Source organism: Biomphalaria glabrata, chromosome 13, assembly GCF_947242115.1.
Source record: "Biomphalaria glabrata chromosome 13, xgBioGlab47.1, whole genome shotgun sequence".
In the NCBI taxonomy this organism is placed as follows: Eukaryota; Metazoa; Mollusca; class Gastropoda; family Planorbidae; genus Biomphalaria; species Biomphalaria glabrata.
In genome coordinates this window covers 18,336,326-18,349,815 of record NC_074723.1, presented here as the reverse complement: position 1 = coordinate 18,349,815, position 13,490 = coordinate 18,336,326, and the positions used below count along the sequence as shown (strand labels likewise).

The window sequence follows — 13,490 nt, the reverse complement described above, 5'->3', positions numbered from 1 at the left end:
CAGAGTGAGTTGATATAAGCTTTGTACCAGACAGACAGAGTGAGTTGATATATGCTTTGTACCAGACAGACAGAGTGAGTTGATATAAGCTTTGTACCAGACAGACAGAGTGAGTTGATATAAGCTTTGTACCAGACAGTCAGAGTGAGTTGATATAAGCTTTGTACCAGACAGACAGAGTGAGTTGATATATGCTTTGTACCAGACAGGCAGAGTGAGTTGATATATGCTTTGTACCAGACAGACAGAGTGAGTTGATATAAGCTTTGTACCAGACAGACAGAGTGAGTTGATATAAGCTTTGTACCAGACAGACAGAGTGAGTTGATATAAGCTTTGTACCAGACAGGCAGAGTGAGTTGATATAAGCTTTGTACCAGACAGACAGAGTGAGTTGATATATGCTTTGTACCAGACAGTCAGAGTGAGTTGATATATGCTTTGTACCAGACAGGCAGAGTGAGTTGATATATGCTTTGTACCAGACAGTCAGAGTGAGTTGATATAAGCTTTGTACCAGACAGACAGAGTGAGTTGATATAAGCTTTGTACCAGACAGGCAGAGTGAGTTGATATAAGCTTTGTACCAGACAGGCAGAGTGAGTTGATATAAGCTTTGTACCAGACAGACAGAGTGAGTTGATATAAGCTTTGTACCAGACAGACAGAGTGAGTTGATATATGCTTTGTACCAGACAGGCAGAGTGAGTTGATATATGCTTTGTACCAGACAGTCAGAGTGAGTTGATATAAGCTTTGTACCAGACAGACAGAGTGAGTTGATATAAGCTTTGTACCAGACAGGCAGAGTGAGTTGATATAAGCTTTGTACCAGACAGGCAGAGTGAGTTGATATAAGCTTTGTACCAGACAGACAGAGTGAGTTGATATAAGCTTTGTACCAGACAGTCAGAGTGAGTTGATATAAGCTTTGTACCAGACAGGCAGAGTGAGTTGATATATGCTTTGTACCAGACAGACAGAGTGAGTTGATATAAGCTTTGTACCAGACAGGCAGAGTGAGTTGATATATGCTTTGTACCAGACAGACAGAGTGAGTTGATATAAGCTTTGTACCAGACAGGCAGAGTGAGTTGATATAAGCTTTGTACCAGACAGGCAGAGTGAGTTGATATAAGCTTTGTACCAGACAGACAGAGTGAGTTGATATAAGCTTTGTACCAGACAGGCAGAGTGAGTTGATATAAGCTTTGTACCAGACAGACAGAGTGAGTTGATATAAGCTTTGTACCAGACAGGCAGAGTGAGTTGATATAAGCTTTGTACCAGACAGGCAGAGTGAGTTGAAATAAGCTTTGTACCAGACAGGCAGAGTGAGTTGATATAAGCTTTGTACCAGACAGACAGAGTGAGTTGATATAAGCTTTGTACCAGACAGGCAGAGTGAGTTGATATAAGCTTTGTACCAGACAGGCAGAGTGAGTTGATATAAGCTTTGTACCAGACAGGCAGAGTGAGTTGATATAAGCTTTGTAAAAATAGTGTGGTTGAGTGTTAGTGAACTGAAAGTGTTGGTTTTATTTTCTTATATAACAAACAGGCTTGAAACTGGATTAAAGGTGAATATCAACGAAGCCATGTACACGTTTTAAGATCTAGAAATCAAGATATTAGCACTGCTAAACTCTACAGCTGACTTGAAGTATTGATCACATTCCTTTAATACGAAATATCTTTTCAAGTCACCAACCCATAAAACGTAAGGCTAAAATTAAAGATTGTATATTGCATGCACAAATAAAGCTGAGCGAAGTGTAAGGTCTAATTACATTTATCTCTAGCTGGTCTGCAAGCTTAGCTTAACCACAAAAATAGAAACAGATTTAGACAGATTTATATCTTGCTTACACAAATCTCTGGTTGATATATATATATATATATATATATATATATATATATATATTAATGTGTTATATACAAGTATATTAATTAAACATAGATTTACAAAATGAAAGACGGCTTCGTTTATAGCATGATATCATGACAAGTGGTTTTACAGATGAAAAATAAATTATAAACTAACATGTTTCTTTTCAAGGTAAAAAGCGATTTGGTTGTTGGGAAAATGATCGCGTTATGGAAATGACAGAAAGACTGTGTTTGTGTAAAAAAAAAAGGCTGAGTTGTATTATGCTCTTTTAAGGAATGAAATGTTCAAAGAAAAAGAGAGAGAGGGGGGGGGGATAAGTATTAAGTTAATTTGTTTGTCTATCTGGATGTCACGATATTAAAAATAATGTCATTAATTTTTTCACTACTAATTTGAATGATCTACCTAAACTTTTATGAACCAATGTAATACACATTCGTTAAGACTTGCTCAGGCATTCCCATGTGTTACAGTAACTGAGAGAAGGAACAAGAAAAGGAGAAAAAGAAAAAGATGTCGAGGTAAAAGGGTGAACGCGCTGCATTCTGGGAGAAGGTCACACAAGGACAGAGAAAAGAAATACATGAGATAAACTGGTATGTAGAGGTTAATTAATCTACATTTAAATTTGTTTGAATGATTAGTTTCGGGCAATTCCTCAGAAATGACCATTACTTCGCCCTTGCCTTTATTTCCCGCATGACCAAAGGGATGACAGTAGATTCGAAATTAAGATCTTTAGGAAGACAGTCTGAAGAGCATATCACATGATCATGCAGTCCTTTCAGATTCGAGACATATCGGTTGTGTCCATCTGTGGTCGGGTGTACTATCAGGTTATAACCACAACCTAAACTAGCCATATTAAACACATAAAGAATAAATCCTAGAGAATGACGACAGATAACAAGCCATCAACAACAATCTAGTAAACTGATCACCCTGAACTTAATCAACAGGCCAAGTAGATAATCCCATTGTCTCATTGGATGGAATGTCGGGCAACAGTGCGTAGCTTCGGGTAACACGAATTAACAGACGTAAAACAACACCAGTTTCTGTACTTAGATTTCTGCGTTTGTACATTCTATTTAATCCTGATATAATGTCAGGAAGTAACAAGATAAAAATGAAATTCCTTAGAAGTGTAAACAAATACGATTTTTCCTCGCTTGACGAAATCTGAATATTGAAGTTTTCGATACATTTAGTTGTGTTTATTTTAATGTTACGATAACATTTCTTCGGTCAGTTCATTATTCTCGTTAGGTTTATAAAATCCAAAGATGGAGACATATGTTATAAAAGAAAATTGTTGGCTTAATCATTGGTAGGGTTATACATGACAATAAACTAGTATCAACTGTCAAATTTCTAGGAAAATCATTAGACCCGTTTTCGAGATCCGTGTCCACCTAGTGTCATATATAATAATACATATAATAAAATGAATTGGGGGTATGATGGCTGAGTGGTAAAACGCTTGGTTTCCAAACCGAGGGGTCTTGTGTTCTAATCCCGATGTAGAGTAGGATTTGAAAAATGCAGGATTTTTTTCGGGGGGGGGGGATTTGGGGGGTGGTGGTGGCTGAGCCTACCAAGGTCAAATAGGTACCTGATATTTGTTGTGGAAAGTAAAAGCGGTTGGCATAGTGATATCCACATGACACCCTCGTATACTGTTAGCCACAGAAAGAAATGACCTCTACGGTATATGATAATATCTACGTTAGGTCTGAAAGTGGAACTTTACTTATAAAATATAAAAAAGGCAAACACAAAATGAATACCTGTTTCCATATTCTTCATTAACTAAAGAAAAAGATTATAAAGATATATTTTTAAACAATTTCATAAGCGCCCCCTATTGGTGCGTTGTGTTGGTAAATAATGCAGGTAAAAATGTAAGTTTCGATGTTTTTCAGCTCGAATATCAGACGCTGAGAAAACTCAAAACTCTCTCCTTATGAAATGTACATTTAAAGCTAGAGTGCTTGCGATCATTCACACCCATCGCACAAAGTCCTGCTTGTCGCCTGACTACATTTGATGTCATTCTACACGTAGACAAAGAGATAAAAGAGTTGATGGCAACATCTGGAGTATGTTATCTTTTGCCACTCTCTTTTTGGCAGAAAAGGAGTTTGCTTTCAGAAAATAAAAAGTATCCGTTGCACCTGCAAGCTACAAAATTTGGTGAAATTGGATTTTAAAAAAAAAATTTTTCCTTGCTTTTAAATCTAAGCGGGGCAGACGAACAGACAGACTAAACAAAACTAATAGCGGCTTAACCCCATACGGATCCGCTCGAAATTAAAAATGTCTCTACCAGTTTTGTTTTTAATCTTAATTTTACATCAAAATTAAAAGCTTACGTGTCGAAATTGCAAAGAAATATGTAACCATTGAAAAGTTTCCTTTCAACTTGCCAAAAAGATAATAGGCCTAGTGCTGGAGATTTGTATATATCTATGGAGACAGCTTGTCGCGGGAGGATCTAAATACCATCCAGCTTACAAACCTGAGGCAGTTCAGGTTTCATATTTTTAAGTATGTTGTTTCGTTTCGTAGGAGTAATATCCAAATCATCATACACAACTTCATAGTTGTACACACATAAACAAACAGAAACACACGGAAACAAACATACACACACACATATACACATGCTGTGTACATACCATGCCAGAGCTTCCAATTCTTGGTGTCATCCTGACACTGGGCTAGAGTCTCCATTAGAATATCAAGATTACAGTCCAGGTATGAACTCCCTCGTGTTAAAAGTTATCACATTGTTCAAAGTTGTGACTATAAGGATTAGGCACATTCGTAGACTAACTAAATCATCCCATTCGTTACAGGATGAGTTGTAAACTATATTATAGAGAACATTTACACCACTTTAATAATTGTACATCTTATCACTAGGACCTCAAGATTATTTAAAACAAAAAAGAAACTAAAAGAATACTAAGAAAAACACACACAAATGGTCAAATGAATATGTATTCCTTTATCCTTGTCTGCACAGACTATTTAAGAGCTTTTTTTAATTTTTTAGAACAGTTTGCCATTTAAGCGGGCAATCAGTCGAAATCCTAATTTATTAGTAGGACATCAACTTAAATGTTATTAAAATTAATGGGGCCCCACGATGCTAACTACTGCCAAAAAACGCAAACTAAAACTTTATGGCCTTATCACAAGGTCCATAGATTTCGCAAAGACATTCCTACAGGGAACAGTAACAGGAAATGAGAAGAGAATGAGAAAGCGATAGGAAGCCAATTTAAAAGAATGGACGGGTCTAACAAGTCAAAAGACAGGAATGAGAAAAGAAAAAAAAGTCGGGTCAACAGATCATGTCTGGTGCCCCAACGATTCGACAGACTAAGGTCAAACAAAACATGTCATTATCAGGATAAGATACAGTAAGATAAGGTAATTTTATTGGTCCAAATAAATGAATTTAGCAATATAAACGTTTAAGGTCTTTAGTTAATGTTCAATTTGAGCACATAATTACGCCAAACATGTTAGGACGGCGACCAAATGAAATTACTGTTAAAGTTGGCATTCTTTGTGTAGCTTTGTTTTCGTCAATGCAAGAGAGAGTTGTTATTTGAAACTTCTGTTTGGGGCTTCTATCCCTTTTTTAAAAAATGTAAATTTATTTCTAGACATTTTGTTTTCATGTTTAAACTCAAACAGTTGGAACATATTGCTTGCAAAATCTTGAAAACTCAAAAGGATTGTTGTTAAATCTAGCACCAACACCCAACTTTCTGTCTTAATGAGTTGTATTTCCCGAGGAAGGATTTTAGGCATCACATACAAAGATTATATTACAAATCTGAAACAGGAACAAGATTTGGCTCCTAATAAGCTTCTGACCACTGTTAAAAAACGCAAGTTGAGACTGTACGGCCACATAGTGAGACCCTAAGACTTTTCTGCAGGGAACAGTACCAGGTAAAAGAAGGAGAGGCAAACACAGTAAGTGATGTAAAGACAACATGAATAGGCGGGCCTGTCATTGGAAGAGACTCTAATCCTGACAAAAGACAGGAATGAATACAGTCGGTCGACATATCAAGTGTGATTGTGCCCTAACGGTCGAAAAGATTTGGTTGCAGGTTTTGTTTAATACAGAGACACCCATGTCCAAAAAAAAACAAAAGACTATCAAATAACAGGATGAAAAACAAACTTATACAATAGTCAGTGAGATGAATCGCTACAGAAGTACATTGTGACCTACTTAGGAAGTTATCTGATCCAGCAACAAATCAATAGGAGGGTGAGATAACAACACATGAGACTGGACATGTCTCTTTCTACTGAACACATGAGACTGGACATGTCTCTTTCTACTGAACACATGAGACTGGACATGTCTCTTTCTACTGAACACATGAGACTGGACATGTCTCTTTCTACTGAACACATGAGACTGGACATGTCTCTTTCTACTTAACGATGCTAGTTAACAACAAAAGGGGCACCATAACTCTATAACTGAGCACGTTGCTGTTTCGTACAGGAGCATGTCTGCCCACGTCTGTGGAGGACTTAGTAGCAAGGATGCCATCTCTAACAAGCAATAGAAAAAAAAAAAAGACTACTTTTTAAAACGAGCGCTGATCTAAGGAGAAAAATCGCTAATTACTGCCATTTATCTAAAAATTACTGGGTTTGGCTCCCTTTCTGTTATATGAAACAAAAATAATTGATTAGTGCTAAATGATTAACTAACTGGTTAATTTTTAGATTGATTCGTGTATTGTTATGGGAAGAAGGAGAAAAAACGTGTCAAAACGTAACAAGGGGACTAAATCCATATATATATATATATATATCAACATCTCTCATTAAGTAGCATTTATCTGCCCTATTTAGAAACAAAACAAAATAATTCATCACCAACGATTAGTGAACTACTTGTTTTTGATTTTTTTAATTGATTCATGTCAAATCATGTCTTGTCAGGTTCAATTAATAATTGTGAAAAGTTTTAAACTTGATCCGAGAATGGGAAACTGGAGAAATAACATATTCAAACTTTTTTACCAGACAATCAATTAGACAGACAGAGTGAGTTGATATACGCTTTGTACACATTTGGTAAGTGAAGATGAAAATTTGAATGTATCTAAGTCTCAGTGAGCTGTAGCCTAGATCTATTTGGGGTCATCCTCAGAAACGAGTTAATTGGTTGTATTTCAAGCTTTATTAGATACAACCATTATAAATGATTTTATAAATGATTGATACATAATTACAAAACAGGAGTAAATTTTGTAAAGAAAAGGTAATATGCAGAATCACTTTAGACACTGTTTCTATACATCTCCATTATATGAATTTTCATATTCTGTATGTTCACATCATAGTTTATATATGCAAGGGGACTTTAAGCGCTCAGCATACCATTAGCATTGAGTCAAGACTCAAGTTTCATACAAAATGAGTCCCTAGGGAATTGTACTTCGATTAGTTTGGATATCCTATAGAACATATCATGTTGTTCCCATTTCTATGTAGTTTTTTTTTCAGCCTTTAAATAGTAAAAAAAAATATATAAAAAATTCAGAAATGTTTATTTACACTAGTACTAGAGAGAAATATCAATGAAGCTCTAAGTATTTAGTACGAAAGAAAAAAACCCACAAAAAGTACATATTTGTACGGTAAGAACGACTTGTCACACTTATGTGTTATGTCAAGCGGAAAAAGTAAACAGGTAGATGAAATCCTACACGTCACTGACCTACTTTTCTGGTGACAGCTATTTATTAAACTCAGTATGTATATACATGTGTGTGTGTGTGTGTTTTTGCGCCTGTAAGTATCGGATTAAACTATTGTTTCACAGTGTCGAAACTAAGTCTCTGAAAGCTACTTGAGTTAGTTAAACCTCTCTTCATTGTTACTTTATTCTGTGAGGCCCTTTAGAGAAATTCGAACCGCAGACTTATCTATAATGCTCGATATATGTAGGCCTATGTAAACAGCAAAAAGGCTAAAAATATTTTCAATATATTCCTGAGTGTAACGTAACCTATCGATATAATTTAATTAATGTAGTTCCATTTTCGACCATTACAAAATTACATTGTAAATTACAGACTAATCGCTAAAATTAACTTTTATAGACTTTTCAATTACAACTAAAATAAAATAAAAAAAAACAACAACCTCAGTCATACTTGAGGAATCTGTTAAAAAAATACATGACATGTCTTTGTAGTTAGTAGGCCTAAAGTTCCACTTTCGGACCTTGCGATCTAATAGGGAAGATGATGTAAAGGTCATCTGTGGCCAACGGTTAACGAGGGTGTCATGTGTCCAGCTAAACGACCGCATTTACTTTTCCCAACCTAATGTCATTTACCCATTAGAGCTGGGTGGGCTCAGAGGCGCCCAAAGATCCCAGTCTTCACCAGGTTTCGAACCCGGAACCTCCGGTTCAGAAGCCAAGCGCTTAACCGCCACAGCACCTCGGTAGAAGTTTAAGTTCCAAAAATGTTTAAAAGGCTAAAATAAATAATTTTAAAAAAAACGATTTACTAAATGTATGCGTACAATTAAAAACATTCTATCCAAACAGTTGCAACAGACCATGCACAGGGTACACAATTCTTTCATGTTTTGTTTTTAATCTGAAGTGTTGTAAGTCTATAATAACTGAACGGAAGAACTGTAAAAATGTAACGAAGATCAACCGTTGGGCCATATATATTATTATACGATTGAAAAGGATTGATCATACCTAACAATGTCACAAAGACCCAGGCACAAATACAAAGAACTATTTTAAAGCAATGACTCCCTGGTCGGTGAAAGGTTTGATGGTAGTAACAGACATAAGAGAACAACGCTTACATTGAGTGAAGGGAGATTAACATTCGATTTCTGTAACCTAAATAAAATAAAACTCCTGATATATAATAAGATACATTGTTATTTGCATGATTTTTGTTGTATGTAGCTTTGCTATTAGCATACAAATTTTTTTTAACAACTTTTATCAACTCACTCTTTTTTTATATATTTAACTTATAGTTAAGTGTTTTATGTATTAGTAACACCTATGAATTATTACAACTGTGTTTCATAGGACTACGAGAAGAAGATTATATTCATTTTTACAACGATAAACAGCATAATTAATAAATGTTAGCAAATCGTGCCTTAACATATCAGACAGCTACTAGACAAGATATCTGCAAGTTTCTTTTTTTTCCACGAGTACTTTTCGAGGATACTTCTTTTAATAGAGTGGAAAAACACATACACACATACAATTAATGGCAACTACCAGAGATGAAACTAAATAGCTTGCAGAAGGAACATAAGTAAATCAAACAAAAGTCAAATACATGGACAAAATACTTATTGGTTTTGAGATACATTATCATATATTCTTTATGAGATACATTATCTTATCTTCTTATGTTATAAATAACCCACGCTCCATCAAAAGAGGAGATAATTACGTAATCTAGATAATCTAGTCGTGCATGTTAATTAGACTTAAGCTCTGTTAAGTCATTTGGTTTCCCTGGCTATTTCAAGCAATCCACTCCATGCTCCAATGGCACTAGAGTATAACGAATTAGTAATTAATAAGTAAGTGTATTCGATTAAAAAGGCGAACTTGTGCGCCATTTTGCCCTCGATTGCATAGAGGACAGTAGCTGGTAGCAGATGACCTCTGAAATAGTTGACGAGCTCTCACGAAGCTCGGGGGACACACATTTGAAGCCTAAGTAGAGCCCTTTGTAGAAAACAAGCGCAGAAGACGTAAAGAAAATTAAACAAGATTACAAAGAGAGTTTGTGTTATCACACAAACTCAGAGGCGGCTTCAATCGAAGTCACCAATTAACCAGGAATATTTAAGCCATAGTCTTGTTTTGATCGTTTAAATTAATAAAATTGCAAAAAGTCATTTGATCGGTGGACAACTGCTTAGTCTTCAACAGATGTGGGAAAAATAATGCATGTCGCAACTGGATTGCTTAGTCATGTAAAATACTGAAGTCATCCTTAATCTTCAAAATCGAAGACATTGTTATTGTTATTATAATGATCTGGAGCTGTTAAAGTTTGTGGTTCACTGTTAATATATTTTTTTACTTCAAATTAAATTGAAACTATTTAATCACTCCCAGAAGTGTTTATGAGTCATTATAATATATAATGATCTAGATGACAACTCTTCCATATGTTGAACTTATTTAATATTTCTGGTTCTCCTATACATTTTTATTGTTATAATACAGAGGCGGTGCCCGAGTTTAAAGACTGAAATTACAACACAGCTCTCATGACCTTGAAATGAGTTCCTGTCCCGAAAAAAAACAACCGACGAAACACCTGTAAAAATACTTCAAAAGGTCACATAACGAGCGTACAATCTAATTTTGTCAACCTTCAAAGTCCCGCCTCTAGTTCGACAGCATATAGGTCTATCAAAGGATCTAAAAAACAACGGCAGATTGTGTCGTGGTACTTATGCTTGACAAACTTATTTATCTACACCCAGTGTATAGTTTTCTTGGGCTGGGAACCACTTAGATCAAGAAGTTGTCTCTGGGTGTTTGGGTAAATGGTCCTTTGTTTGTTTCATGGACACTTAACAGTTCACAGTTCGAGGACTACTGGCCTACAATGATGTGCACACCAATATTATCACGATGGCTTTGAACCAGGTAAAAACGAAAGTGTTAAGATAAACACACACACACACACAAATGAAGATTAACGACGTGTCACAGTTTGATCTTGTGTGATGGACGCCAAGCACGACACTGCTAAATACAAAATAGACATACGCGCTATTCCTCTCTCCTTTATCTACCCCTCTCTCCTCCTTTACCTACCTACTACCCTCGCTCTCTCTGTTAACTACACCATCTCTCCCATTTCTCTTATTAGACAGCTGCATGAATATATAAAACTCTTATAACAATAATGCCTCATAAACACTACGGGAAGTGATTTAATAGTTTCAATTTAACTTGAAAGTAAAAAAAAAAATAAATTAAAAAAAATTAACATTAACAGCCACAGATCAATTGATTATAATGACGATATTATACAAGGGAATTATTTAATTACATTATTTTCTTAAGTTTTTAGACATTGAGCAAGAACACTCCTACGATTTTCAAATTATCCGAGGCTTTGCCTTTCCTCGCGTGCATATACAAGAACACCTTTCTCCTGGCATATTTACAGAAACACAATTGCGTGCTTATAGAGCAAAGGTCAGAATACAAATTGCTCCTTTCTCGGTCCTTAGTAAAACCCCTCTCTTGTTTTCTCTATCGGACCAGATTTTTGAAGTGGCAAGATCAAGTGCTAATCACTTGACTCAGATTTCCACCGCCGAATCAGAGGCCGTCATCTAAGAACAGCAGTATAAAGCGGACCAGTAAAAGATTCTCAGAAGATCCGCTATATGGTAGGTTGTAGACTTCTCCGATAAACGTAGTGTATATTTTGTTGTCAACTGCATTCAATATATGTATATGTAGTCATTATGTAATATTCAGAGTGTATGTTAAACAACTTCCTATATTTTTTTTTATTACGTTAATCTATGTATTATAATATCATGGGAGGTGCGGTGGCTGAGCGGTGAAGTGCTTGGCTTCTGAACCGGGATCCCCGGTTCGAATCCTGGTGATTACTTGGATTTTTAATTTCGAAATCATTGAGCGCGTCTGAGTCCACCCAGCTTTAATGGGTACCTGACATTAGTTGGGGAAAGTAAAGGCGGTTGGTCGTTGTGCTGGCCACATAACACCCTCGTTAACAGTAGGCCACAGAAGCAGATAATCTTTACATCATCTGCCCTATAGATCAAAAGGTCTGAAAGGGAAACTTTACTTTTATTTTAATATCATGATCAGTTATAGAAAGCAAGCATGAACTGTTTAAAAAGAAAAATAGAAACTATGATTTTAGTTAAACAACAAAATGTGACAAGTTTTTTTAACACCAGAATATGTTTGTTTGTAAAATGACATGTTTCGGATGTTCCTTCAGAGTTGAAGATAATTTACTTCCTAGTCCAAACTTCCCGCAGCACGACGGGGTGGGAGCGGGCTAGGTTTGAGCCCGGGACCATCGATAAGTCCGAACAACAGTCCAGCGAGCTAACCGCACGACCAGGCAGCCATGCTAGAAGTCCTTAGTGCCGCTTGTGAGAATGTAACTGGTTGTCATTAGTTGATAAACTCTAAATAAATATACAACCTTCTTCGCTGTTTTCGTCTTTTGAATTTAAAAGCACAAACCGAATCAATGAAATTACTAGTAAAGTCATATATACAGTTTACTACTCAAGTATGGTTGCCTGGTCGTGTGGTATAAGCTTCGGACTTTTGGATCCGAGTTAAAGCATCACTCGCGTCAAACCTTTGCATTAGATCTGGACTAGGACGCAATAACCTTCCTGTCTAAAGGAACCTCTGGAACTAGTCATTTTAGCTGTTGTGATTATGTTTGTAATGTCATCACAGCGCCTTGAGCCTACATCATGTTTGTAATGTTATCACAGCGCATTGAGCCTACATCATGTTTGTAATGTCATCACAGCGCATTGAGCCTACATCATGTTTGTAATGTTATCACAGCGCATTGAGCCTACATCATGTTTGTAATGTCATCACAGCGCATTGAGCCTACATCATGTTTGTAATGTTATCACAGCGCCTTGAGCCTACATCATGTTTGTAATGTCATCACAGCGCCTTGAGCCTACATCATGTTTGTAATGTTATCACAGCGCCTTGAGCCTACATCATGTTTGTAATGTCATCACAGCGCCTTGAGCCTACATCATGTTTGTAATGTTATCACAGCGCCTTGAGCCTGTATCATGTTTGCTAACAGCGCTCTATAAATTAAATTATTATTATTATTACTTACAAATCAAACAAAACGAATTAATTTTTTTCAAATAAAATGTTTTCGATCTCTTTATGAGTCACGATGGGAAATTGTGTTGGATTAGTTTTACAAAATGATTCTGTTAACTCTAACGAAACAAATATCGCACGTTAATTGGAGAAGTAATGCTTGTTTCTACCATGCAGGCCAAAATACTGTGCGTGTGCATCATGAGTCTAAATCTTTCTTATATAGGTCAGTGCCTTTCTTTTTTTTTTTATATTCCCCCAAATCTTTCCCACCCCCGTATTCAATCAAAGAGCAGATGCCAGCCAGAACAACAGTACAACTTTGTCAGACGCTGCAGAACTCCGCGTGAGTTACCCACAGTGTGAGAACTTTTACAAAACTCACTTTGTCGAAGGGAATAGAGCTAACAAAGGTGAATGAGACGTGGGGGAGTGGGCATCGGAGGAGTGAACCCCACCCAGTGACGCCACTAATAGCAACGCTCCTTGTTTCCCATAGATCTGGTTTCAGCTACGGTGATAAGAGATAGTGAGTTAATAGTGTGTACCTACTGTGTTGCATGCGTTTCACTCAAATAGTCCACGCAATGTTTATAAACAAATGTACGAAATAAACACACACCAGAAACTTGCTTTCCAAACAGTTCAAAAAGAAACACAAAACTC

General features: G+C 36.3%; 1 protein-coding gene across 5 annotated transcripts in view; it reads right to left on the bottom strand.

Moving 5' to 3' along the window:
• The window catches only part of LOC106057411 (uncharacterized), an 82,605-nt gene that overhangs the window by 29,925 nt on the left and 39,190 nt on the right, over positions 1 to 13,490 (bottom strand). For 4 of the 5 annotated variants that reach the window (XM_056007577.1, XM_056007578.1, XM_013214583.2 and 1 more), the window contains exon 2: positions 4,573 to 4,765. The exons of the other annotated variant lie outside the window; for it this stretch is intronic. In XM_056007577.1, coding sequence (XP_055863552.1) covers positions 4,573 to 4,627 — 55 coding nt within the window. In that variant the 5' untranslated portion in view covers positions 4,628 to 4,765. The remainder of the gene's footprint in view (positions 1 to 4,572; positions 4,766 to 13,490) is intronic. 5 annotated transcript variants of the gene reach the window in all.